At 42.3% G+C, this 26,951-nt stretch overlaps 9 protein-coding genes across 9 annotated transcripts; 8 read left to right on the top strand and 1 right to left on the bottom strand.

Annotated features, from left to right (window-relative positions):
* Window positions 1–829: 829 nt before the first annotated feature.
* Window positions 830–1,978, top strand: TbgDal_VI1500 (protein phosphatase 2C, putative; the record flags this gene model as incomplete). The annotated part of the gene is made up of 1 exon (XM_011775655.1): window positions 830–1,978. One exon carries the CDS (start codon window positions 830–832, stop codon window positions 1,976–1,978), a length of 1,149 nt encoding a protein of 382 aa, XP_011773957.1.
* Window positions 1,979–2,243: 265 nt separating this feature from the next.
* On the top strand, window positions 2,244–2,729 carry TbgDal_VI1490 (T. brucei spp.-specific protein; the record flags this gene model as incomplete). Its single annotated transcript, XM_011775654.1, has 1 exon — window positions 2,244–2,729. The coding sequence occupies one exon, from the start codon at window positions 2,244–2,246 to the stop codon at window positions 2,727–2,729; it is 486 nt and encodes a 161-aa protein (XP_011773956.1).
* Window positions 2,730–8,369: 5,640 nt separating this feature from the next.
* Window positions 8,370–9,605, top strand: TbgDal_VI1480 (mitogen-activated protein kinase, putative; the record flags this gene model as incomplete). Its single annotated transcript, XM_011775653.1, has 1 exon — window positions 8,370–9,605. The coding sequence occupies one exon, from the start codon at window positions 8,370–8,372 to the stop codon at window positions 9,603–9,605; it is 1,236 nt and encodes a 411-aa protein (XP_011773955.1).
* A 1,302-nt stretch (window positions 9,606–10,907) lies between these two features.
* TbgDal_VI1470 (hypothetical protein, unlikely) lies at window positions 10,908–11,318 on the bottom strand (the record flags this gene model as incomplete). The annotated part of the gene is made up of 1 exon (XM_011775652.1): window positions 10,908–11,318. One exon carries the CDS (start codon window positions 11,316–11,318, stop codon window positions 10,908–10,910), a length of 411 nt encoding a protein of 136 aa, XP_011773954.1.
* Window positions 11,319–11,516: 198 nt separating this feature from the next.
* Window positions 11,517–13,400, top strand: TbgDal_VI1460 (kinesin, putative; the record flags this gene model as incomplete). Its single annotated transcript, XM_011775651.1, has 1 exon — window positions 11,517–13,400. The coding sequence occupies one exon, from the start codon at window positions 11,517–11,519 to the stop codon at window positions 13,398–13,400; it is 1,884 nt and encodes a 627-aa protein (XP_011773953.1).
* Window positions 13,401–14,137: 737 nt separating this feature from the next.
* TbgDal_VI1450 (KU80 protein, putative) lies at window positions 14,138–16,042 on the top strand (the record flags this gene model as incomplete). Its single annotated transcript, XM_011775650.1, has 1 exon — window positions 14,138–16,042. The coding sequence occupies one exon, from the start codon at window positions 14,138–14,140 to the stop codon at window positions 16,040–16,042; it is 1,905 nt and encodes a 634-aa protein (XP_011773952.1).
* Window positions 16,043–17,746: 1,704 nt separating this feature from the next.
* TbgDal_VI1440 (hypothetical protein, conserved) lies at window positions 17,747–19,855 on the top strand (the record flags this gene model as incomplete). The annotated part of the gene is made up of 1 exon (XM_011775649.1): window positions 17,747–19,855. The coding sequence occupies one exon, from the start codon at window positions 17,747–17,749 to the stop codon at window positions 19,853–19,855; it is 2,109 nt and encodes a 702-aa protein (XP_011773951.1).
* Window positions 19,856–20,371: 516 nt separating this feature from the next.
* Window positions 20,372–21,850, top strand: TbgDal_VI1430 (hypothetical protein, conserved; the record flags this gene model as incomplete). Its single annotated transcript, XM_011775648.1, has 1 exon — window positions 20,372–21,850. The coding sequence occupies one exon, from the start codon at window positions 20,372–20,374 to the stop codon at window positions 21,848–21,850; it is 1,479 nt and encodes a 492-aa protein (XP_011773950.1).
* A 1,024-nt stretch (window positions 21,851–22,874) lies between these two features.
* TbgDal_VI1420 (hypothetical protein, conserved) lies at window positions 22,875–26,672 on the top strand (the record flags this gene model as incomplete). Its single annotated transcript, XM_011775647.1, has 1 exon — window positions 22,875–26,672. The coding sequence occupies one exon, from the start codon at window positions 22,875–22,877 to the stop codon at window positions 26,670–26,672; it is 3,798 nt and encodes a 1,265-aa protein (XP_011773949.1).
* Between the last annotated feature and the right edge of the window lie 279 nt (window positions 26,673–26,951).

Here is a 26,951-nt window from a genome sequence, read left to right as displayed (position 1 = left end):
TCGCGCTTTCTTTGTGTATATATATTTTGTATTTATGCATGATTTCACTTGTCTGCGAATATAAATAAATATATATATATATATGTATGTGTGTGTGTGTGTGTGTGTGTAGATTTCATCTTCCCTTTAGTCCATCACATGAATTTATGGGAAATTTGCTTCAATGCGGTAATAAGTGTGTCTGAGGTAATGTGTGCTTGAGTGGAAAGCGCATGTAATGAAGGAAAATATGAAAGCAAATACGATGAGAATAGTGTGCGGAAGAGATGGGGAATGGGTCTTTAAAAAAAAAAAAAAGTATGACGCATGCTTGCACGTATGTGTGTGAGAGAGTTTGATATACCGCTGTTGTTAGAAAGTACCTTTATATATATATTTATATATTTACCCCGTTTGGTTGTGAGATCTGTATTTTCTGTACACTTTACTGTTGCCGTTGGTATATGACTTCGTGTTGAATTGAGCGGGCTACCAAAAGGAGGTTGATTCATAGCTGCACGTACTTAAACTAATTGCATGGCACAGTTGAAGGGGTGCTGGTTGGAAAACGAGGAGAACGCTGTGGTTCTCGCGCTTCAGTGTGCGTTTTCACATATGCTAGTTGTTTGTTTGTCTGTTTGTTTGTTGCATTTGCTGCGTATCACCCTTTCTTCTTTTTTTTTTTCTCTTCTTTTCCTCCATTTTCTTTCGTTCTTTCTTTCTTTTTTTTTTTCTTGTAATCAATGAAGCTCCCATCAACGCCACCACGGTGTTCGTTCTAATAGGAATTTGTGCTCCTTTGCTTTGTCTGTTTCGATTTCGGTCGTTGTACCTCTTTGCGCAGTCAAAGATGGGGGTTATGTTACCGAAACCGGTCTTAAGTAAAGTCGTTGATAGGGCGGGAAACTACAACATTGGAGTTGCATCCGCTTGCGTCAACGGCTATCGTGTGAGCATGGAAGACGCCCATGTAATGTTGGTAGAGAGCGAAATGAGTCTTCTTGGAATATTTGATGGTCACAATGGTAGTGGCTGCAGTAAATATATTGCCGACCACCTTCCCCAAAAGGTGAAGGCATTAAATGGTAAACACACGCAGGAGGAGTTGGAAAAGGTGTGTGTTTCTCTTGATCGCGACTTCATTCTGAATCAGAGTGATGCTAGTGGGAGCACAGGGACCTTTTGCATTGTTACACGTGATTACAATGTGACCATTTGCAACGTAGGTGATTCCCGCACCATTATTGCGCGTGGAGGTCGCCTCGTATTCGTCACGGAAGATCATAAACCAACAGCAGGTGAAGAGCGTCAGCGCATTGAGGCATGTGGAGGTTGTGTAGTGAGTGGACGTGTTGATGGCGATCTTGCAGTGTCTCGTTCCTTCGGTGATGCATCCTTTAAGCGCCGAGATGCGCTGGATGACTACAAGTCACATAAAGTTGTTGCTGTTCCTGACGTTACAACCCACGCCTGCCGGCAAGGTGATATTATCATACTCGCCTGTGACGGTGTATTTGAGGGGAATTTCTCAAATGAAGAGGTTGCTGCTTTTGTTAATGAACAAGCTTCCAAATCCCCTGACCTTGCCGTCGCGGCAGCTCGTGTATGTGATGAGGCCATACGACGTGGAAGCAAAGATAACGTTTCGTGCCTCATCGCACGGTTGTCGGATGGCGCTTCCGCCGCCCGCCTTTATGGAGCGCATTCATTCCTTCCTGGTCCCCCATATCCTCGCATGCATGATCTTTCTCGCACAGCTTATGTGGCAATGGCACAAATGGCACAAGTAACTCACGCAGATGCTCTCGCCGCCCGTTACGCACTGTTGACGGCTCACGAGAATAAAACTCTTTCGACAAAGTCACCATTGGAGCAAACTGCCTTTGAGATGAGTGATGAGACGGATATTGAAACGGAAAAGAATTTTTTCGGTTGGGGTCCGGCCCCGGGCAATGAAGCCGCCTTTTTCAGGTCGCTAGCAGAGCAAGGCAACAAATAAAATAGTTGCGCTGTATTCTCCTCCTTTGTCTCTTTACCTTTCTTTCTTTCTTTTTCTCTCTCCCCATACGTCTGCCATGTCCCATTTAATACCTTCCTTTTTGTTTCTTTCGTGTGCTTGCTTATTTGTGTCTTTGCGTTGTTGTTGTTGTCGTTATTTTTCCGCTTGTTCCATTTTCCATTTCCATTTCCCCCTTCTTCCATTTTCCCTTCTTCTTCCTTCTGTGGGGGTGGAGTGGAGATGAGTTTGTATCATCTCTTCTTTTATGTTCCTTGTTACTTTTGTTTCTTTCTTTCTTTGTTTGTTTGTTTCCCGTAATTGCTACTTTTGTTTTTTTGCTTGTAGCAGTGGCTTCTCCTTAGAATTTTTTTCTTGCTTTTTTTTTTTTGAAAAAAAAAAATACCATTTCAATATTTTATGCTTTCTTTGTGACCATAATTATCCATACCCATTTCTTAAATATTGTTCTCTTTTTTCTTTTTTTTTTCTTTCTTCTTGTGTTATTTGTTTATTATTTGCTTTTCGTGTGTGTACCAAACTAAATTATTCCATAATGATGAATATGTGTTCCTCGCTGATTGGTCCTCGTTCCGCCGAACTCATTTTTTCATTTTTTTTTTCCGTTTTTTTTTTTTTTAACATGAGTCACGGCGGCGATGCTGATCGTTTTCTTTTATATTTCTCATGTACAAAAAAATTTAAAAAAAAAAAGAAAAACCAATGTGAGGAATTTTCTTTAATTGTAAGTTGAGTTTTCTTTTTTTTGTTTTTCCCCCCTCCCTCATAAAAGTGTCGGTGGTGAATATTCGTGTGGGGGTAAAAACAAAAAAAAAGAGGAGAGAGAAATATTAAATATAAATGACAAGATGAGGAAAGAATAAAATTGAAACAAACAAAATGAAAAAAAAGAATGGAGGCGAGAAGACATGAGATTTAAAAAAAAACGAAAGAAAAAAGGAAAAAAAGGAAAAGGGAATTAACGCTTTTATCTTTAAGAAAAGTATAAAACATCATTATTCAACGGGAGAGGAAAAAATATTTGGAGGAAAGTAAGAGGAGCGTATGATGTCTTTTCTTTTGATTTTTATTTTTCATGTTTCTCATGGTTCATTCTTTTTTTTGTTTGGTTTGTTTTATTTCATATATATATTTATAAATATATATATATATTTATATATTCATCGCAGGTATGCGTTTTTTTCTTTTTTTTTTTGTTGTTGGGACTGGGAGGAAAAGTGACGTATTTTGTATGAGATGGAAAGGAAGAATAATTTAAAAAAATAATAATAATAATGAGAAAAAAAAAAGAGGGAAAGGAAAGAGAAATGGAATGGAATGGAATGGAATGGAGTGTGGATTCGAATAAAATGGGAACCAACAAAACCAACAAAAGAAAGGGAGAGAAAATAAACAAGTGGGTGAAGTGAGCAAATGAATGAAAGTCAAGAGATAAATGTAATATATCTAATAATACAGCGGGAGGGAAAAAAATGCTAAGGCAAAAGAAAAGGAAGAAGTTAATGACCAAAAAAAAAAAAAGAGAAAAAAAATTAAAAAAAGGGGGAGAGAGAGAGAGAGAGAGAGGAGGGCACTAAAACAAAACAAATAAATTATAAGCAAAGCAAAGAGAAGAAAAGAAAGAGTAAAAGAGCAAATAGATGTAGTAAGTAAGTGATAACAATGTCAAATACTACTTACAAGCAAGAAAATAAATAAGTAAATGAATAAATAATATTGATAACAGTAATGCATAAACAGAGATCAAGTGGACAAGAAATAAAGCAGAAGGGGAGGGGGTGAAAATATATATATATATATATATATTTATTACAAAAGACAAAATTAAAGAAAAGTTCAAACATTCATATTATTTTTATTTGTATTTATGTATTGTATAGAGTAATTTATTTGGGAAATTAAAAGAGGAAAAAGGACAATCATCTGTATTTGTGTGATTGTGTGTGTTTGAGGGATACTGAGAGTATGGAAAAATAATTAAACCGCAACTTAAGCAGATGGCAGCAAGCGGCAACCTCAGCATCGCACGTAAATAAAATGAAATTTATTTTTAAAAAAAAAATCGCAAATAAAAAAGAAAAAAAGAGAAAAAAGAGAAACAAGACATTGTACCACCCGTGAATAAGGAAGAGAGTAACATTTTCAAGGCTCACACATTTGTTGTTTGTCCCCTTCTTCCTTTTTGTTTTGTTTTCTTTCTGGTTTATGTTTCTTTACCGTTATGATCATCCCTGTTGTTGTTGTTGTCAGTGATGTTACTATTTCTGTTGGTGTTGATGATTTTTAGGTACAAATGGCGTCTGTTTGTGTTTTTTTGTGTGTGTTTTTGTGTTGTTTTGTGTTTTATTTTGCACTATAAATGCTTTGTTTTGTTTAGCAATGCGTAGAGGCAAATGGACAAGTGCACATGTTTTGCTCACGCGTAAACGCGCGGTGGAGCGGAAGGGGAGGGGAGAGAGAGAAAGAGAGCAAGCGGCAACAAACTTCTTTTTTATTTTATTTTTATTTATGTTTCATGTGTTTTCTTTTCACAAGAAGCGAAAACAGCAACTAAAAAAAATAAAATAAAATATAGAAGCATATGAGAACAGTGGTGGCAGTAGTTAAAAGAGGGGAGAAAGTTGGAGAATGGGTTGGGGTTTATATAAATTCGTGTATATATAAATATATCTATATATTTATATATTGGTATTTTCATGTAATTATATGTGTGTTTGTATATGTTGTGTGTGTGAAGTGCGGGATGAGATGCAGCGAAGAGAAGTCATGAGATGGGGAGAAGAAGGGGGAGGGTTCTATTTTAAATTGAAAAATAGAAAGAATATCATTTATTTATTTATTTATTTATATTTTTACTTATATATGAAGAAATATGTATTTATTTAGTTTTATAAGCCTCTTTCATTTTATTTCACTTTTTATTCTTATTTTTCTCTCTTCCTCTTTGAATTTAATCACTTTTGGTGCAAATCCATCGGCAGAGACTTTTCCATTACGTAACGGTAGTGAGTAAATAAGAAGTGAAAGAAAGTGAAAAATATAAATGGGGCATGTGATGGTTCAATTTGGTAAAAGATAGAAAGAGAGGATGGGGAGAAAACAAAAAGAATAGTTGTGTCATGTCCAGTAATTAAAAAAAAAAAAATAATAATAATGACGATAATTTTTTAAAAAAAAGAGGTAGAGAGAGAGAGAGAAAGGGATGTAAGCTTGCAAACGTAAACTGAACTAAGTGGAGACATCGCTATACCAATGTCAAGTCATGTGCATCGCTGAAGATCCAGTTATTTTTGCCGTCTGATTTTCTCTTCTTTGTTTTAATTTTTTTTTGTGTGTGTGTGTGTTTACAAAACTCGCACCTCTCCGTCCCTTCACTCGCTCGCTTGCTCTTTCCCATAACTTCCAATATTGTTACTATTACTTATTATTATTAGGGCAACAGCAATTACTTTGCGTTTCGTGTGTATGCTTTTCTTTTTTTTTTTTTTACTACAGTTGCTGCTTCCACAACAATCTTTACTAATATACAATGCATACATCTATATATATATATAATATGATTTTTGTCAGTGTTGGCGTTATTACGGCCTTTTATTATTATTATTGTTATTGTTATTGCCTTTGCTACTCTGTCTCTATTCGTGTCTCAGGTTTCGCTTCCTGTTGTTGTTGTTGTTTTTTTCGTTTTGTTATTGTCACAGTTGCTACTATTTTTGTTTTTTTTTGTTTGACTCCGCCTAAAATAACGGATGGTGTGAGCTGTATATGTGTACGTACCAACATTTTTGTATATGTTTGCGTGCGTATGTATTTTGTTTTTTTTTTGTTTTTTTTGTTTATATATATATATATATACGGATGCTTGTGTGCTAAGGGAAGCAGGGAAGGAAAGTAAACAAAAAATAAAAGGTAATAACAAGTAAAAACAAGTAAATATTTAAAAAAAAATTATTACTTTTGTTATTGCTAATTATACAACGGGGGAAAAAAACAAGAAGGAAAAAAAAAGAAGAAGAGGATAAACGAAAACAAAACATAAATTCCATGCAAGAGGGAAAGTGTATAGATTTGGCGGTAAAGGAGAGTGAAGTAAATGGGTAAATGGTGGCGGCGGGACTGAGGTTTTTAAAAGTTGGCTGCTTCGACTTTCTTTTTTTTTGTTTTTTTTTTGTTTTGCCGCGTGTACTGTTTTCTTCTCCCCCCCCCTTGTTTTTTTCTGTTTCTCAAATAACAGTTTGTTGCTTTTTTTTTTCCTCCTTTTTTTTTCTTCCTCTCGTTCCACTCCGCCTTGTCTCTTTCCCTTCTTTTCTTTTATTTTCTTTTCTTTTATTTTCATCCCTTCCTTATTTTCTTTCCTTCTTCTCTGTCTCATTATTGAAATTGACACCAAATTCCATGCAGGTGCGTATAACTGTTGAATACAAAATCCCTGCTGTTTCTTCTTTAGGCCGCATTTTTCCCCTCCCCTCCTTCCACCAACACACAACACAGATACACACAAATAAATAAATATTAAAATAAAAAAGAAACAAATATATATATATATATGCAATGTGTTTGCTCTACTTACTTAATTATATTTATATATTTTTTTTGATGTTGTTGTTTTTTTTTAAATTCTTTCGCTACGAGGATAATATATTCTGTTCTCTTCTCTTTCCTCTATCTTTTTCTTGCTTTCTTTCACCCATAGCATTTAATATAGACACCGAACAGACACACAGAATATATATATATATATATATTATACATTTAATTATTTAGTATGTTTAGACATTTACATTCTTATGAGTCAATGAAGCGAGGCAAAAAGAGAAGCGGTACCAAATAATTCCATTTGAAGAATTTTTTTAAATTTTTTTTAAAAAGTATCGACATAAACACGTGGCAGTATTAAAAAGGATTTGAAACAGTTTCGATATGAGCATTTAATGTAGGAATAGGGGGGACAAAGAAAAAAAAACAAAGAAGAATAGTAAAGGTTCATTTATTTTAAAATATGAAGGCATGTAAAAAAAAGAAGAAGGAAAAGGACTGGAGGAAGACGGGGAAGTGCTAACGAAACATTTTGATGATGTTGAATTTGATATTGTTTCGTTTTGACTGTAGTCGTCAAGGATAAATGAATGAATGATGTGTCGAAAGGAATTTAAAATTATTCGTTTCTGCTGTTGTATATGCATTTTGTTTTGTTTTGTTTTGTTTTTTTTTTAAAAAGCTGGAGAGCAGTAACATAATTATGAATGCTTACACATATGCATATGTACGTACGTTTAGGTAAATAAACATCTACGCATGAGGGTTTTTGTTGTATTTCTTGTTTGTACTCTCAATGCTATTAACACTTATGTGTCTTTCACATCTCCATTTACAGGCTTTTAATTAAATAACAAAAAAAAAAAAGATCCCATTTTCCTCCCTCTTCCAAAAAAAATAAAAATAAATAAAATAGAAAAATAAATTCATATGCAGACACTTGTGTTTCAGTGACATGTGTGACAAAAGCGTATGAAACATGTTAAGATGCCTAATATATTTGATTAATTTTAAAAGGGTGGGTTTTAGTTTGCTTTCATGTTTATTTCTCCATTCGCAATCCTCTTTCTTTCTCTCTCCCTCTCTCTCTCTCTCTCTCTGTGTGTGTGTGTATGTGTTGGATTGTTTTTTGGGATCGTGTGAGAAATTCAAAATAAATAAATAAATAAATAAATAAATATATATATATATATATATATATATATATATATGATCAAAAAGATTGATAAAATGTACTGAATGTTTCCTTCACTCCATTTTGTTGTTTTTGTTGTTGTTCCTTTTATTATTTTTTTCTTTTGAAAATTTCTTTGGTGAATACATTTAGTTAAGGGAAAGGGGAGGAAAAAAAAATTAATTAAAGAAAACATATCGAATAGGGAGGTACAATTAATAAACGAAAACATAATCATCCGCACATCTCCGCAAACAGAAGGTGAGCGATTTAGCGAGTGATAAACAAGAAGATATCAGGAACGTCAGCGGCAGGTTCAAAAAAAAAAAGGAAAAGGGTCAGTGTTTTTTTTTTTCTTGCAATTTCTTTTGTTTCCCGCATCCCTTTTTTCCTTTTTTTTTTGGCTTAGCCGCGTGATTTAAAAAAAAAAAAAGGCACCCCCAAAGAGGTGGAATTGAGCGTTAAGGAGGCTTCAGTAGTACTGTCAGCACTCGTTTTTATTTGGCTCACAGTAGCGAGTTGGAATTTATTGCTGCACACATAATTACACAAATATATATATATTTATTTATTTATTTCTGTGTGTATCTGTGTGTTGTGTGTGTGTGTGTGTTTGTGTGTAGTGTAACGTTGTTAAAATAAATAATCCATTAGGTTGAGGGAATGTTGACGCATGTGTCCAGTCCCGATGCAGACGGTCGAGTGACGTACACTTTTAATACCCAGTGGAAGGTGGAGGTACCACGGCGTTATGAAGTGAATAATGTCGTTGGCCGCGGTGCATATGGAATTGTATGTAGTGCCATTGACACGGAAACGGGCGATAAGGTTGCTATTAAGAAAATTGGCAACGTGTTTGCGGATGTTGTGGATGGGAAACGTACGCTGCGTGAGGTGAAGCTTTTGAGATTCCTGAAGCATCCGAATATCATTTCAATGAGGGATGTCTTTCGCCCAGTGAGTGAGGACTTTTCTGATGTTTATGTGGTAACAGAGCTCATGTCATCGGATTTGCAAACGGTGGTTAAATCCCCTAACGTACAATTGATGAGTATTCATTGTCAATATTTGACGTATCAGCTGTTGTGTGCGCTACAGTACATGCACAGCGCGGACATTATTCACCGTGATTTGAAACCAGCGAATATATTGACAGACTCGGATTGTGTTGTGAAGGTGTGCGACTTCGGGCTGGCGCGAGGTGTCGGTGTAAATGTGACATCGTACGTCGTTACGCGGTGGTACCGGCCGCCTGAACTGCTTTTGGTTGGTGATGACTGTGATGGAGCGGTAGACATGTGGGGCGTAGCATGTCTTGTAGCGGAAATTGTATTGCGGTGTCCTCTTTTTCCAGGTCGGGATTACATCCACCAACTAAACCTTTTAGTGGATGCGTTGGGTTTGCCACAAATTGAGCAGGACTTGCAGCACATACGCTCACCTGAAGCGTTGGCTTATTTGCGTTCATTACCCAAGAGGAAACCATTAGGACTGGAGGGCGTTCATCCAACACTGAAACAGGCGTACTTAACTGCATTTAGTTACGGAACGGAAGATGATTATGAAATGGAAGGTACAACAACTCATGGTAATGCGAAGGATGGCGGCAGTGCTGCTTCCGAAGCGGATATTGCCGCGGCTGCTGAAAAGGAGTATGCGTTATTTAAAGATTTTATCCTCAAGTTGTTGTTGTACAACCCAAAGGAACGCATGACGGCGGCGGAGGCTGTGACGCACCCTTGGTTGCGAGATATACGGAAGAAATGTGAGGATGAGGGTTTAGAGATACAACCAAGCAATCGATTTCACTGGAATTTCGATAGTGCTGAGTTCATTGAACCTGTGCTTCGGGCAGTGATGAAAGCAGAGATTGCAGATTTCAGTGCTTCGAGACGGTAATGCTGCGGTAAATGCATGTACATGTGTTCATACGCATATCTATACATGTGTGTGTGTGTGTGTTGTTGTTGTTGTTGTTATGTTGTTTTGCCTTGTACTGTTGACGCTGTTGATGATGGTGGTAGTGGTGGTGTTTTGCTACATGTATTTTTGTCTAACGTGATTTTCATTTTTTTTTTTCTTCTGTTATCAAATCGTTATTTTAGATGGAGAACTTATTACGCGTCGCTTGTTTTACCTTTCCTTTCTTCTTACTCCTGTCCATACACATTTTGAGTGCCAGACTGTCGTGAAGTAATGCAGTTGCAAAGGTGCCTTTTTCTTTTTTTATTTTTCTTGTGAAAATTTTTATAGATGCTTGCGTAGGTTTTTAAAAATATCATCACACATGCAAAATACTTATGTGGTTCACTTTTTCACTTGTGTACGGCAACCTTTTCTTTTCCTCACCTTTATGAATAACATTAAGAGGTTGTTCTAAAAGCTTGTGTTCACGTGTTTTTGTTTTTGTCGTATTATGCTTGTGATGCTTTTGTACTTTTTTGGCAGGCTCTTTCCCTTTCTTTTTTTTTATTCCTCTCTTAACTGAAAAAAATAAAAATAAAGTTTTCATTGGCGGGCTGTGGTGTTGCTGCAACTGTGTCTGTCGAGGTGTTTATATATATATATATATATGATATATGATATATAATATATAATATAAGAGTGTAAACGTACGCATCCACATGTTTGTAGAGATGTTTAATATTGGCGCTTCTATCGTTACTTTGTTGTTATCTTTCTGTTTTCTCGTACGCCTTTAAATGTTACCTGCACTTCACTCCATGTTCCTTCCTTCCTTCCTTTCCTTATTTATTTTTTTTGTTTTTCTTTCTCTTTCTCTCTCTCTCTCTCATATGTGTTGTTACATTTTTGGTGCTTCGTATCCTTTCAAAGGTTAAGCGTTCAGCATTGTCTCTTTTTTTCTTTTCCCCCTTTAAGTTTACTACTATTATTATTATTATTTAATATTCGCACTTGTTTTTCTTTGTTTTATTTTATTACTGGGGTACAGCGTCTAACGTAAGGCGCTCCCTTCCACTAAGCCGAAATTGAACAAAGTAAAACAGGGAAAATAATACAAATACAAACACATATATAACTCGTAAAGGGAGAAATTTTTCTTTCCTGCGGGGTGGGGGGAAGGGGGAAAAAAAAAAGAAAAGGAAAGGCGCGAGGAGAAACGAATACGAATTGCATCACGTGTAAATACCGTCGTTGTAAGCTAGCTGCTCATTACACACACACATATATAAATATATATCAAGCGCTACTTCGTATATTTGTATACATATATTTGTAGTGTACCAAACCAAAGGTGGTGGACAAGCAAAAGTTGTACGCAAAGGTTAATTGAAATAGAGTAAAGAAAAGGGGGAAGCAAAGTGTAGAAGAAAAGAAAAAAAAAGGCAAAGCAAAGGGAGTTAAACGGAATATACGAATAGGTACAAACACAGGCGAGTACATATATACATATATACATACATATATCGAAATATTGCCGTGTGTACTGTCGGTAGAAATACAGAAGGTAAGATAGAGCAACATCAGCAGTGGGAAAAAAAAAACAAGACAGAAAAGTATCGGAGACCAAACAGTATTAGGTGAGTTACAGGTGGCGCCTTGATCTGTTTTTAGGCTTTTACGTAAGCACAAACACAGGCCAATATACATATATACGTCGTTGCTTTTCTTCAGCTTTAAAATTTGTGAGAATTCAATTGCTAGGGTGGATCATACAGGAAGGGAGTTGACTTTCCTCCGCTTTAAAGAAGAAAAACTGGGATCCATTTAGTCGTTCAGTTGCTCGGTATATTGTGCATAAGAATTGAGGGGGGAAGGAGATAGAAAAGGCAACAGGATATCACCATTATGGCAAAACCACTCAGCGGCAAGGCAGCTCCGAAGAACATTTCGGTTTTTCTTCGAGTGAGGCCGCCCGTCCCGCGTGAGTTAAAGGGAGGAACTTTCAATAATCTTGTGTGTGATCCTTCTGACCCGCAGCGCGTTACAATAACAAGAGGAGGTTCTGCGCGCAAAGGAACAAAGTCGTTTCTTTTTAATCGTGTCTTCGATCCGGAATGCACACAACAGACGATTTACAATGAGGTTGCACGTGGGGCTGTGGATGCTGCATTTGATGGTCAGCATGGCGTGCTTTTTGTCTACGGTCAAACAGGTTCCGGTAAAACATTTACCATCAGTAATAATGACCCAGAGAAACCTGGTGTGCTACAGCAGAGTCTTCGTGATATATGGGATCGTTTCCAGGCTGATACGGAATACGACTACTCTTGCACCGTAAGTTATGTTCAATTGTATAATGAAATGCTGACGGATCTGTTAGATCCCCAAGGAGGGCGTGTACGAATTCAACTTGGCCCTGAGGGTCGCGGTGACGTGGTGTTAGTTACGGAGGCGTCTGGCGCGTCGATCGAAAGGAAAGTGGAAAGCTATGAAGATTGTCTCAAGTACTTTTATGAGGGAATGGACCGTAAGGAGATGACCAGCACCAAAATGAACAATACCAGCTCCCGTTCCCACACCGTGTTTAATTTCAACCTCACACGGTCTGCTAAGGTGAAGACGGTGGATCTGAGCAGTGCTAAGGCTAACAATGAACCAGTAATAGCACTACAAGGTCGCCTCGTCGTTTGTGACTTAGCGGGAAGCGAGCGTGCCAGCCGAACCAATGCTGAAGGAAAAACGCTGGATGAGGCAACGCATATTAACGGGAGTCTGCTCGTGCTGGGGAAGGTTGTTGCGGCGTTGACTGAAAGTGGGTCTCAGCACGCCCCGTTCCGCGAGTCGAAACTCACTCGTATTTTGCAATACTCTTTGCTTGGTAACGGCAACACGTCCATTGTTGTAAACTGTAGCCCCTGCGATGATTCTACTGAGGAGACTTTGGGCGCTATTATGTTTGGTCAGAGGGCAATTCAGATTAAACAGGATGCCAAGCGACATGAGATTCTGGACTACAAAGCTCTCTATTACCAATTGCTTGCCGATCTCGACTCAAAGAATGACAGGACCCTGGAGACCGCCTTGTCGGAAGAGCGGACAGCTTACGAGGATCGTATTCGTGTACTTGAGGAACGGATCAAGATTCTCACATCTGAGAACGATATGTTACGGCGCGAGAGTTCGCAGCTGGGCGGTACCGGACCTGTTAGTGGCACTTCCACTGCTTCTGGTGCAGCAGCAGCAGTTGTGATGGGCGGTGATGATGCTAATGACTGGCGATCTTTGACAATGAAAATGAGGCGTGCTATAGAGAAGCTTGATGCCGACTTAAAGCGCACTGATAAGGAGCGTGTGGAACTTGCACAATTTCTTGCTCTAGAGAAGAACAAGGTGAACGTCTTGGCGCAGAAACTTCGTGCGGAATCGCTGAAACATATAATGGAGAACAAAGAACTAACGCAGCGCGTGACTGAACTTTCTATTGATAACGCGAAGCTGAAGGGCACCGATTATATCAGTTTCCAGCCCAGTGCAGCATGTGAGGATGCCCTTCCATTGTCGTTGGATTCACCGAGAAGGGGGACCCCTTCCAGTGGCTTGTCGCAGTCAATCAATGTAGGCGATGCGTATCTGCAGGAGCAACTTGACAAGGCGAACCGGCAGCTGCGTGTGCTTAATGAGGAGCGAGTGGAGTTAATTGTATATCAAATGATGGCTAGTAAGGCCATTCGGTTGTTACATGCAGAGAAGACGTCTCTCGCTAATCATCTTGAGAAACTGAAAGCGTAATGTTGAGAGAAGTTGTAATGGCGCCCGTTTCCCCCTTTTTTCTTTTACCTTCTCTCTCGTTTCGTACGTATAGTGGGGTTTTGTGAAGAAGCAATAAGAATCATAAAAATGTGTGCGTGGAGCGTAAGGATAAACTTGAAATGTTTCTACCCCCACAATACACACTTCTCTTTTTCTCATCCTTCGTGCCTTTTCTTCGATTCGCTTTTACGTCTTCTGCCAGCCAGCAGCGCTTCAATATGCCAGTAAATATTCCGACTTCCAACCCCTCAACACTCTTTTCATTGCGTTTTATATATATATATATATATATATATATATATATTCGTATATGTATTTGTTTAATTATTTACATATTTATGTCGGATAGATGAGCAATCTACGATATGTTTTGACCCGGTGACGGGTTTCGTCCAATCTTTAAAGTAATCCGTTGCTCTTTCTGAAAATACACCTGCACATTTTAAAAGAAAAAAAGCGTTTTTATCTCTTCAAACAATTTGTCACGCTTTCTTCCTTCTTCTTCCTCTGTTTGCTTGCTTGTGCTCATTTATTATTACCTTTACACGGTGACATCTGGTATCAATCTGGAAAGGTACACAACAGTTTACACCACAGGGAACCGCTGATTGCTGCTCGCGTAGGGAACTGAAAGAAAGTATAATAAAACAACCAAGAAAAAAAGAAAGTGTGTGTGTGTAAGGACGAAAAGATTATTTAACGGTAAACCTTCCAATATGGCTTTCCGTACCTCAACTATTTTCGCCCTAGACGTAAACTGCTCGATTTCTTCACTTGCGCAGGCTGTGGAGTTCTGTCGCCTTTCCGTACTGAAGACCATGTGCCCTTCTTCATATGATGAGGTCGCTTTGGTTGTGGCTGGTGGTTGCAGAAGCTACAGCGGGGGCACATCAACGAGTATTAGTACTTGTGGGAGCGCAGCTCAGCTTTCCGCCCCATGTTTGCCGGCTCCACCATCTGTTGAGTTCATCACAATACTGCACCGAATCCTGCGTGACCGGGAGGAGCAACAAGGTGTGGGATCCAGTGCAAATTTCATTGAAACTCTTACTCTATGTGTAGAGGTGTTTAACTTGAAGAAACGAAGAAAGCAATTCAGGGAGGTTTTGTATCTCTTAACGGATGCGCATGCTGAGGTGGTCAGGAAGAGCGTCTTCCGCGATGTGCTGAACGCTCTGCGAGCGCGGGGTGTGACACTTATTGTTGTGGGGATTGATTTCTCCCAAGTGACAGGTGAAGGTTCCCTGCTTCCCGGTGAATCAGCCCCATCACTCACTAGTAACCGTGTGAAGGTTGATAATGAAACTGTACTGTACACCTTGTGTAAGGCTTTGGGTAACGACAGTCGAGTAATAACATTACGTGATGCCCTGGTGAGCGCTGCGCAGTTGGTGTGCCGAAAAGTACGCAGCCTTGCACAAAAGACGGTATTCACAATCGGTGAAGTGCGCTTAGCTACGAACGTGCTCGGTAAAGTGAGACGAATGCATGTACCAGCAAATCGGACACCAGCACCGACTGAGCGAGTGCCAGGGAGTAGAAAGGCAGCTCACTCGCAGCTGTTTGACGAAGAAACTCTCCGATTAGAAGGCGGGGAAGAGGACAGTCAGAAAACGTGCCTGGAGACTCCCGTAAACAAACCGACCGCCTCCAGCAGCAATCGCCTCTCTGAAGCTACAAAGATACGCGGGTCACGGGGTATTGATGCTGTTGCTTGCATTCCACAAAACCAGGTTCCTGTTCATGTGCTGGTGGTCGATACATCGTACATGATAGCACCGCTAGATGATGACCCCGTTGGGACGAGGGCGTTCCGAAGCATTGTAAAGGCGCTGGCAGCTCAAGATTCAGCCTTGGTGGTGCGTTATGTCCGATCGACTGATGGAAACCCCAACATGTTCCTCTGCGTGCCGTTAACGACAGGTGACGAAGATGTACTTTTCATGTCCAGATTACCTTTCATGGAAGAGATCCGCTGTCTGCGCTTTCCCACTCTACAAGAGATGGAAATGGAATGCGACATTCCGGAGGCCGATGCACAGAGAGAACAGGAGCTTGTTTCATCAATTGTAGAGGAAATGACGGTAGGTGAAGAGGTGCTTCATCCACATAGAGTGCTTAATCCCTTCGTGCAGCAATACTACGCCACGCAGCGCGCTATGGTGAACCGCTGGTGTTCCCGAACGGCGGAAAACCCTCTCAGCGCCCATGAGGATTCCGATATAAAACTCGCACTTCTCCCACAACTGAGGGGAATTTCCGCAGGGTTCGCCTCGCCAGGATGCAAAGTCGAGCAACTTGTTTCTCGTACCCGTGAGAAGCTTGAAACGTGTTGTCGCGTTTTCGCGTATGTACCGAGGACGACCAGTCATTCTCCAGAGCGCAAAGTTCTATGGGAGCGCATTCCAGCTGGGCAACCGCCGGTATCTGAAACAGTTGAAAATACGGAAGTGGCATCACCTGCGGCTCCTTCTACTCTGCAGTGTCACTTGGGAAGCGGATCCTCCGTTACATGCCGGCCTGTTTGTGCTAATCCACCACATGATGTGGTTAGTTTCATACAAGACAAGAGAACTATGTTTCATCCTGTCGCACACCCTCTGGGGAGCGGCTCGTCGTAATGCGTGGACAGTGAGTTTAACAGCAGTGCTCTGTAGATATTTTCCTAATGGGAATAAATAAATAAATAAAGCAAAGATAAAACAAGACAAGACAAGAGAACGAGAGAACAGCACTCTCTTGAGAAACAAAGTCACATATAAATATATCGTTACTATTCTTGTATCATGATAAAAAAGTGGGTTTGTTGCTCATTCATAAATTTTCTTTTTTGCTTCCATTTCCCCCACCCTCCTCTTACATGCGACATTTAAAATGCACGTGACGTGCCGAGTTATTTCCACCAAAGTCAAGAGTGATGGATCTTGAGAGCACGAATGAAAAAAGGAAAAAAAAATAATAATAATAAAAAGTGAAGCTGCGCGAAAACACAGACGAAGCGAAAAGGGGCACGTGCGAGTGAGAAAGATGGTGGCTGTGATTGTAGGCCGCATATCTCTCTGCACTGCCCTGTGCGCCCGTTTGTGTTTATGATTTTCTTTGGTTATCTTTCCTTCTCTACTCCTCTGTTCGCCACATCTCATATATATAAATATATATATATATATATATCTTTTTAACGCTTTAAGTCGTTGCCGTGTTTTCGAATATGTTGAATTTGATGTCGGGTGGTAGTGGCTCCTTACTGTTTCCCTTCTTTTCTTTTACCTTCTGTATTCTTTTATCCAAAGTCTCATGAAACACGCGCTGTGCGTTTCTCTGCGTGTGTGTACTGAGAAGGGAAGAGGGGAGAAGAAGCGTACCTCCATAACTTTCTTCATTAATTCTGCGCGAAGTTGTGGAGTGTGACAGCGTGATTATGTGCGCCTCATCCAACCGGTGTCGCAAAAAAAAAAAAAAAAACACGAACACAAGAAGTACCAATACACGTATATGCACAACTTCTTTTGTTTTTGTTTTTTGCTTCCGCCAGTGGTTGATTGATTGGTTGAAAAAGTACCCCACAAAGATTGTATCTACAGCCTACCTTCCTCGTACCTTCTTTCTTTTTCACTAGTTTAGTGAATTAATGTTGTTTTCTTTCCTATTTTTATGATTTCGCTCTTTTCTTTTCTTTTTTTCTTCTGCTGGAGGCTGCGAAAGGAATTGTGGATCCCTACCAATAAATTATTATATGTTTTCCTCTTTAATATTTACATAGAAAAAAAAGGGTGTCGTAGCTAAGTCTTACTCGACTTAAAAAGTTTTTTTCATTTCCTTTTTTTTTTTTTGTATATGTATGTATGTGCGTGAACGGGTCTGTTACTGCACATAAATTACAAGACCAATTCGTTTTTTTTATTTTCCTGACAGATTTTCGCTTTTTTCTTTTTTTTTTTTGGTGTAGTGTGGTAGGTAAGGCATTGACTGTCCTCAGTAATTGAGTTATTACCCCGTTTTTCTTTTTATTTTGCATTTAACGCAAATGAGGAATGTGAGTCATACATCGTCCGGACATGTTTCAACTTTTAAGGGAAGGAAATCGATAGGAAGTACGTGGAAGTAAAAAAGGCATATTCTTTTTATTCCTTTCATCAACTACTTCTCTAATTTATTGGACATACGCGGGAGACAAACCTTCTTTTTTTCCCCTCCCTCCCTCTCTCTCTCCTGTTTTGTTTTTTAATCAAATTTATTCCCTTTTTTTTCTTTTGTATTTCTTTGGGTGAGAAAGGAAGGGTGGAAAAAATAAAATAATAATAATAATTTATTTCTTGTTGTAGTTTATGATGAGTGGAGCAACTGAGAAACTTTTTGAACTGCTAGACAAGGTAGGATGTGAGTCGCAATATGTGACAGCGGAGTCACTCCGGGAGGCGTGCATGCGAGTCCAACAAATGTCAAATGTTTTGTCTGCACGACGGCGTTACAATTTGTATTGTGGGCTTCTATTACACAAGCAGTGGAAATATGGGACAATATCGTTTGCCAAGTACGCGTCTGTTGCGGATAATATTCAACACTCCACTCTTGTGCAGTTGAAGGAAACGTTGGGAAGCAAAAACAAGAGATGGGAAGATGCCGAGTTGCAGGGTTTCATGTACCATTTCACGAATGAAACAAAGTGTGCGCTTGATCAGCGAATTGCGCCCATTGCCACGGCATTAGCTTCTGTTGTTGCTGCTGCAGATTTGCCCTCTGAGTCGGAGACGCTGAGCATGTTTTTCTTTCTGTTAGAAGCGTTTTGTAAAGAGTTTGTGGCACCTGAATCTTCCTCCCTGTATGGTGATGCACTTATAGCATTATTCCGTCTTCTACTTCAGTACCACGATCCCCAGTTGTCTCTTCATCTTGGGCAGCATCTGATTGATATCGGTGCTTATATTTTCCGTTGGGCGCGGCGTCTCTTTGTGATGGGCGGTAATTCTGAATCGGCTGTGCAGGTGTGGGATTGGCTGTTAGTAACAGGTGATGCTACATACACAGTGTACTTTATACTGGCATATCTAATTTCCTGCCGTAAACGCTTCCTGAATCTGAACACGAAGAAGGAACTGGAGATGGCGATGGAGTCAATTATCTTTCAACTGCCCGTGTCTGGTGATGACAACGTCAGTTTTCAGCCTCATGGTTGTGTGCCGGCGGCTCTTGTACCACTTTCTTCTGGAGGTGCGTTGGTGCAAAATGCAGATGTTGTGCGGCGAAATACACCGCGTGTCACACGGCACGTGATTAGAACACTGCTGTACCCTGGTAATTTTGGTAGAGGGCAGCCAAGTAGCATCCAAAAGACACCGCAAGCACTTGCAGAGTATTACTCGTCATTTGCGGCCCTTCCATTAGAGCGCGGTGACTATCTAGAATCATTTACGACCACAACATCTGAACCTTCTGAATGCCCGCCCATAAACTACACCATTGTGGATTGCCGGGCTCGCGTTAGTTTCGATGCCGCCCGATTGCCCACTGCAGTTCATGCGGGAGACGATATTGGCTTTGATACGGAAAAGATCAACAAACTGGTGTTAACACTCTCGACGACACGCGGAGGGCACCTCTGTGTGTTTGGCACTGGGCGGCAAATAACAGAGGAGATCAATTTATTGAATGTAGTAACGCTCCGTTTGGTTCATGGCGGGTTCCCATATGTGAGTAGCGGCCGCTTTCGCACTGTCATTCCATTGATGAAAACTAATGAAATCACGATGGTGAAGTCAACTGCTAACGGTGAAACCACCGTGTTGTTGAGTGGCTCGGGCACATTTCGAAACAATGTTCTCGCGAAACTCGTGCCTCGTGTGGACTTTGATGGAACTGAGGCGCGGCGAAAGGCTGAGGAAATTAGCAACAAAGCGAAGGAACAGGTTGAAGCTGTTAAAACATGGGGAATGGGGTTGTTCAAACGTGTTAGTGAGCGACTGAAGCCAAGAGGTGGTGTCGAAACCATAAATACGACGGCAACTTTGGGAGAATCCGGTACGGCGGCGTCGTTACCAGCGCAGTTGGTGAAGAGCTGCCAGTCGCAACCCGCATATTTGACATCTGCAAAAGCTGAATCAGTCAAGGAGTTCAAAGACTCCGTTCCTCGCCAGAACGCTTTCTCTTTAGGAGGTGATGATACCGGCAGCGACGATGAATTTGATCTTATCACGAGTGTTGCGGCTTACAAGGGACCCTCTTACAAGCAGGAGCTGAAGGTCGAAAATTTGGGGGAGACGACGAACTCTTCTCCCTTGATAACTGGTGGTGGGTCCGAAACATTTTTGTTGACTACAACTGCAGCACCAACAGATACGGCGACTGTGGATTTATCAGCCACAGCTGCCGGTGATATCCGTGATGTTGGAATGGAGATTGACAGGGAATTTGAGGAACTCTTTGGAGGTTCTTCGTAGCATTTTTTTTTTTGCATTGTAGTAACGTTTTGCTGTAATTTCAACACACAGGGCCAAGCAGTGTTTTAGTTGTGCGACCGTTATTAAAAAAAAAAGTATTAAAGAGAAGTTGTGGGAATATGGGAGAAAAAAAAAAGGGCGATATCTTCCACCTTGCAGATCATGTTGCTGTGGTCTCGGTTTGAGTAAGTTCTTTAACTCATTCGCATAGTTGAGTGCGTAACAACGCAAGTTTGTCCCTCTGGTGAAAATGTTTGGTACCGCTGTTGCATACGGAGTGGAGTGTGGAGGCTATCACCTTCCGCTCATGGTTTCTTTACGGCAATCTGGTTTCCCTCCTTTTCGACCTTTTTTTTTTTCTCCCCTTTGCTTTTGGTGTGTTTTTATTCCCTCAATAGCAGAAGGGGACACATTGGATAGGCCCCAAGGGACACCGTAGGATAACACATTTTCTTTTTTTTCTTTTTGTTAAAGCGAGATATATAATAAACATACGTGTAGACACATTTATTTATCATGAAACGGTACTACTTACCTGCGGCGGCTTTTGTTGTTGTGGTTGCTGCCGCGTATGCATCGACTTTTTTCAAACCATCGGAACCCGGGTGGCGTGATGAGAAGCCACACGAACGGAGCAAAGGATTCACAACAAATTATGCATCGGCATACTTGGGTGCTACGTTGACTGATTTTAGTCCAGAATGCCTTGATGCATCTTCAGTTCTCAATGAAGATAATGAGAAGTATATGCTGTGTCCCTGCAATACACAGCGGAAATACTTCACCGTGCAACTTATACGTGGTATCGAGGTTCGCATCATGACACTTGTGAGCCAAGAGCATTTCAGCTCCAGGGTAAAAAATTTTACTGTGCTTGGAAGTAGCAGGTACCCAACTAATGAATGGCGAGTGCTGGGACACTTCAAAGCGGATCCGTGGCGGGGCACTCAACATTTCGATGTGGCAAATCAGCAACCTGTGCGGTTCCTGCGCTTCTTATGGGCAACTTCATACGGAGAACATTCATGGTGCGCGCTCACCACCTTCAAGGTATTCGGTGTGGATGTACTTGAAACTCTTACGGAGGATTACACTGTTAGCGTAGAGGAACAACAACAACAACACGAGCAGGAACAGGAACATTCTATTCCCCCCACTCCGTTAACTGAGCCACTAATAATTGTGTCCCCTCCTCAGGATGACAAACACACTGCCATTGGCATAGATTACGGTACCAGTGGTGCTGGTGTAACTGCTGCTGTTATTAGTACTGTTGAGGATCATCACGAGACCAACAGTCGCTCCCCAGGAGGTGGTCTACTCAAGCACTCAAATTATGAAGGTAATCTCTGTGTGGACTTAAATGGCTGTAAGGATGATGGAAGTAAAACCAAGAAGTGTAATGGCACCACCTTCAATAGCATGTATTTAGATACCATTGCCCAGCGTTACTGTTCCACCGTTCTTCCACCAGAAAATGCGTCCCGAACATGTCTTCCACACGAACGGAATCTATATGTGATCCACCTACTCAGTTTCTGCGTATCTCGTGTCGCGCTATCAAACAAAATTACCGCTCTTTCCAAACCACACACCAGCAGTTCGGTATTACTCATGCTTGCCCAAATGAGTAAACAGATAAAAACGCTTCAGCAGGAGGTAGTAGACTTGAACTCGCGCCACAAGGATATGGAGTTGAAAGCCGCACAAAGGGAGATCACGTTGCAGTGGTTAGGGATGCAAGTGAAGGACTTCAAGCGGAGTAATAACGAAAACCGTGACAAATTACAGGACGTCATGAAGCAGATAGAGGTGCTCAAGTCCAAGTTGTCTCTTCAGCTTCACTTGGGACAGAATTGTGAGGATGATTCGTTAGTGAGAGTTATGGTGGTTGGTTCGTTGACATTATCCCTTTTTTCGTCGGTGCTGTCGTGCATCACCGTTCGCACCTTTTATCGGTCGCGCAGACGGACAAGCGCAACTCACTTGGGCTGAGGATGGAAGACAAGGAAGTTTTCTGTTTTGCTGCTGTTTGCAATATGTTGAAAATTTATGTGCGCCTTAACGTGTGAGTTGAGCATGGAGGGATGAGTTTGTTGAAGTGGGTGTTCGCGTCGAGTTCGGTCGTTCACAGAAATTATTCCCTTTGTTTCGTTTTGGAGGAGAGGCCGCTTTTCAATTTTCTTTTTTTTTTTTTAAAGTCCTCCATCCTCCACACTTGGCCTTTACAATATAATAATGGACATTGATTCTAACATCTCATATACTTATCTCATTGCACATATTTTTTTTTGTTTTTTTAAAGAGTCCTTTTGTTGATATGCCCATGGGGAATGTGTGCTTGCCGAATATGTGCGGATTGATAACGATGCGAGACGGCGTTTAAAAGGATATATATTTAAAAAAATAATAACAAATACAACGTCTGTATGCTTTGCAAGTGAAGAGGGGGAAAGGTTGAGGATATGGTAAGTGAAGTGTGAAAAAAAGGTGTGGAAGTTTACTCCTTTTTTTCCTCCTTCTTTCCTTTGATGTCACTTATCTCTTGTTTTTTAACTCTTCCTTATGTTCCAATTTTCTCTCATTTTTGCTTCCATATTGCCGTTATGGAAATGACATTGGGATTGTTTTGTGTGTTGATGGTAGTGGCGCGGAATAGGGGTGGTGACGGGCAAGCGTTGAATGAGTGAGGTGATCATAGTAATAAATAAAAACAACGAAGAAGGTTGCGATTCCTTCTCGCTGTGCACGCCCGGTCTTAATTAAGCGGTCATACGATTGTTGCTTGAGTAGTCAGTATGCGCCTCTAACTTAGCGCCTACAGCGTCGCATAAACACCTTCTTCTTTTGTGCAAAGTAGTTGTTGCCTTTCCTCAAGGAAGGATAAAGAGAGAAGGAAGGTCTATCCTCTAACGGAAACGTCCATTCAGTTATAAATAAATATATATACATACAACTTAGTAACTTTTTCATTTTCTTGCTTTACGTTACCCACAAAAAACCTTTGCTGCTGAATGTGATGCAGCAGAAGGTACTGATTGCCGCACCGATTTCTCTATTTGAAGTGGTTGATGGAACGGCTATAGAACGTGGCAATTGTGCGTGTGCCATTGTTGCAGCAGCAACCTCGGCAGGGCGGCCAAGGTACAGTATTGTGTGTTACAACGACCGCCGTGAAACGTTGTGTGTGGCATCAATATCTTCAAGTTTGGAGCAAAGCGTACAATTCCAGTTGAACACCGACATGTACGCAAGTTTTCGCGATGGGGTCGGAAAATATTGGAAGTGTGCGTTTCTCAGTGGAGAGAAACAGAAGGCATTCCTCGCGGCTCTGGGAATAGCCACCTACGCGCTGGCAGGGCGACCCACACATTCCGCACATACCAGTGACTTCATGCCTGTCGGCGTCGACATTCGACTCCAACAGCATAACCGTGCGCGCGTTCATTATACGGCTTATGCTGTTCGTGGTGCAGAGCTCCCACTTCTGGGTGACTTACTGGAGTCAAATGGGGAGGAGTTGTATTGCTTCAGACCCGTTGCGTCCACGGCAGCGCTCCTACAGGGTGACTTTCCAGATGCCTACGGCTTCGAAAGCGGAGTGATCGGTATGGGAGAGGGCTCCACTCGCGTCATTGTGGTGCCGGCTGCCGCCTTGCCGCATGGGCGCCGAAACATGTATGGTGCCGATGGTGCCGCTTTCGTCGTGCAGTTGATAAACATACTTCAGGACGAAACTTTCAACATGGAAAGTGACGGTGTACCTACGGTGATGACTGTTGGTGATGATTTAGTGGTTGCCGAAGAAGGAAGCGGAGCTCTGATCGTCCCAACTAGTGAAGGTAGCTCGGGTGGTAATGTCGTGGCAGCTGTCGTGCCTTTCAGTGGGACGGGGGTTGTTGAGGCCCCGGGAGCATTATCTGCCCAACGCAGTTCTGCAGTGGAGCCCGGTGCTGGCGTACCAGAGGGACACATGGAAATCCTTCAGAGATTGGGTCTGCTTCTTAACGGGGCGGTGGAAAATTCTCGTACCGTCCGCAGTATCAGTGAGGCCACAGCAGCCGAATGGCGGCGCGCCATCAATAGACCAAAGCCATCAAGACTGACAAACGCAGCACTTTTGGAAGCGGTTCAGCAACTCGTCATGGAAAGTGACCGAGTTGCCGACTCTATCTCTCAAAGGGATGGATTAATACGGGAGTTGGATCGCCGTAACCAAGAAATGCAGCGGCGCGTAGACAGCGCGGTCCTCGCCTCCCAGGAGCTGCTGGACGAGAAGAACAAGTGCACCCGAACAGCTTCTGATGTGAGACTGGAGGGAGAGCGAGCTATCATGCAGGTACAGCAGCAAATTAACCAGGCGGCAATGGAGCGGGACGATGCTCAACGACATCTGCAGACGGTGAAGCAACTTCTCCAGGTATCCGAAACAGAGTTGCGGGACTTGCGCAGCACTTCTTCCTTAAACACGGAAGAAACAAACAGAGCTGCTAGTGCCCTTAATAATCTGCAAGATGCGCTGTCAGAGGAAAGGTCCCGTCGTAAGGCATTGGAGGCCACTATAGCCACACTTCAAGAGCAGCTGTCAAGGGCAAAAACTGAACTTCACGTGAAGAATGGCCAACTTGAAGATATTCGGCGCGCGGCGGACATGCAGAGGACGCAGCATGCGCAGGTTGTTGAGGATGAGCGGCAACGACGCGCAATGGAGGTGCAACAGTTGCGCACAGAATTCATCACGGAGTTGCAAGCGCGTGAGGCGAAGTTTATGGCGGATCGTGCCCGCACGTCAGAGGAAAATTTCAGGCGCGGTCAAGCAGAGGGTCGCTCTATTGGAAAGGCGGAGAGTCGAGGGAGTGCAGCAGAGCACAGGCAGCAGGAGCTCGCGCTGGAGGCACAGCGTCTTCTTGCGGAGCTCAATTGCTGTCGCGCGGACCTTCGACAGGCTGCTGAGGACGGTATAATGACGGTGCGCACCACTGGCGCGAGGGCGGCACGTCTCAACGCTCAGCTACACGAGGAGAACTTCAGGCGCGGGCGACTAGAAATGTTGGTTAGCAACGCACGTGGTAGGCTGCAAGGTGGTCGGGACAAAATCATGGCTGCTTTTGCTGCTCTCGCCCACCGACTGCGGCGGCCGGTTAAGGTCAGCGACTTGTTGGCGCTTTTGGAAGACCTAAGAAAGAGGAGACCGCTTAATTTTAGCTTTCAGGAGCGAGAATACCTTGCAGAACTGGCTTCGGCAACTCGGCGGCGCTTCCAGTGGATCGAGGAAGCGACGCTGATGCTCTACAAAAAGAGTTTGGAAGAGTTATATAACGGATGGCTGTTGCCACTACAGACGGGCTATGAGTCGACTGCTAAAGCTGTGTACGCTTTGATGATTGAGCGAGATGGTGAAGCTCTTTGTGAGTTCAACACACGAGAGAGGCAAGGCCGTTTTGATATCGTTATGCAAATGGAGGACTTTTTCAACAAAGTTACATTGATGTTTAAAGGCGAGGCAGAGCAGCGGCAGCAGCTTTTCGTCGAAGCAGAACGCCTGGCTTCTACGTTGCTAGAAAAGTTCGCTGAAGATTTGAGTGCCCTTGAAGCGAGATGGTCTGCAGAGTTGGAGGAAAGACAATTGCTGCGCCGTGAATGCGCCAGGGGGTACGCTGTGCTTTTGCTGAAGGAAGAGGCCGAATTCCATTCTATCGTTATGGATGCGACAACTAGTGTTCACATCGCTGATCAAAATGACTTAATTGCAACGGAGAGTGGCGTGCGCAATGCCATTGACTCCGAGGAATGTGCAGAACTTAGTGGGTTATTATTTGATTATGAAAATGAAAAGAGTTTGGTGACACGGATCGCTGCCATAGCGGCAGAACAGCGCTCACTCGTGCTGGGAGAGGGTGAAATGCGTGCCTGCATTGTATCAGAGGAGGAAACCACTCTTCAAATTGTAATTGACATGTTTGCTGAATACATACCATCACTCCGACCTGCTCCGGATACAGACGGCGTTCAAGAGGGAGAGGAGGTACCAACAGATGGACTGCCAAAAGACGCACCGAATGACGGCGAAGTGATTTCCTCCCCACCTGCTGTTACTACGTTGGGTGCCGGAGCCAGTGACCCCCAATTATCCGCCGATGACGAGGGTCCACCACCAGTTGAATTTGATGAACCTCATAGTTCTTCTACAGGTGGTTGTGTGCCTCCTCCTGCCCCGTTGGAAGCTTCACACAGTCCACCGGAACTTGATGGACCCCCGCCGATTGATAACGATGATTTTGATGGACCCCCACCGATTGATAACGATGATTTTGATGGGCCTCCTCCGGTTGTTGCTGACAATCCTAACGAATCACCGGATCTTGATGGACCCCCACCGATTGACAACGATGATTTTGATGGACCTCCGCCGGTTGTTGCTGACAATCCTAACGAATCACCGGATCTTGATGGACCCCCGCCGATTGACAACGATGATTTTGATGGGCCTCCGCCGGTTGTTGCTGACAATCCTAACGAATCACCGGATCTTGATGGACCCCCGCCGATTGCCGCTGAAGCACTGCAAGAAGATAGCGACTCGGATGGACCCCCACCAATTACCGATGAAAGCCTACAGAGATCCGCTGAGGTCATCAACCCCCCTGTTATTAGTGGGGGTAGTGCTGCTGGAAATGAGTCTTCGGGTTCGTCGCGTGAAGGGAACAGTGCCGAAATCCGCCGGGGGGAAGCGAAGCCGCCGGCTCAGGGGCCTCCTGCGAAGAAGGTACCCCAGCGAAAATTGCCCACATTTGATAGCAGTGATAGTGATTGGTGAGCTAAAGGGTGCCAGCGTCACCAGCATGGAAAAGGCAGCGAAGTAAAAAATCAGGAGGTTGTAACACCGCCTACGGTTCCGTGTGCTTAAAAAAAATAAATAAATTATCTGCTGTTTGAAATCACCAGAGGAGGAAGATAATAGTAGGGGGAAATGGTAGTTTAAATTCACAAGAAAAGGACATTTTAAAGTATTTTCTCCTTTCATCCATGTGGTTCATCATCGGCCCCTTTTCTTGTGAATGAATAAACTATTTTTCCCATCCTTTGGAAGGGGTGG

This window comes from Trypanosoma brucei, chromosome 6 (assembly GCF_000210295.1).
Source record: "Trypanosoma brucei gambiense DAL972 chromosome 6, complete sequence".
In the NCBI taxonomy this organism is placed as follows: Eukaryota; Euglenozoa; class Kinetoplastea; order Trypanosomatida; family Trypanosomatidae; genus Trypanosoma; species Trypanosoma brucei.
The sequence above is the reverse complement of the archived record's forward strand: the minus strand, read 5'-3'. Positions and strand labels throughout refer to the sequence as shown.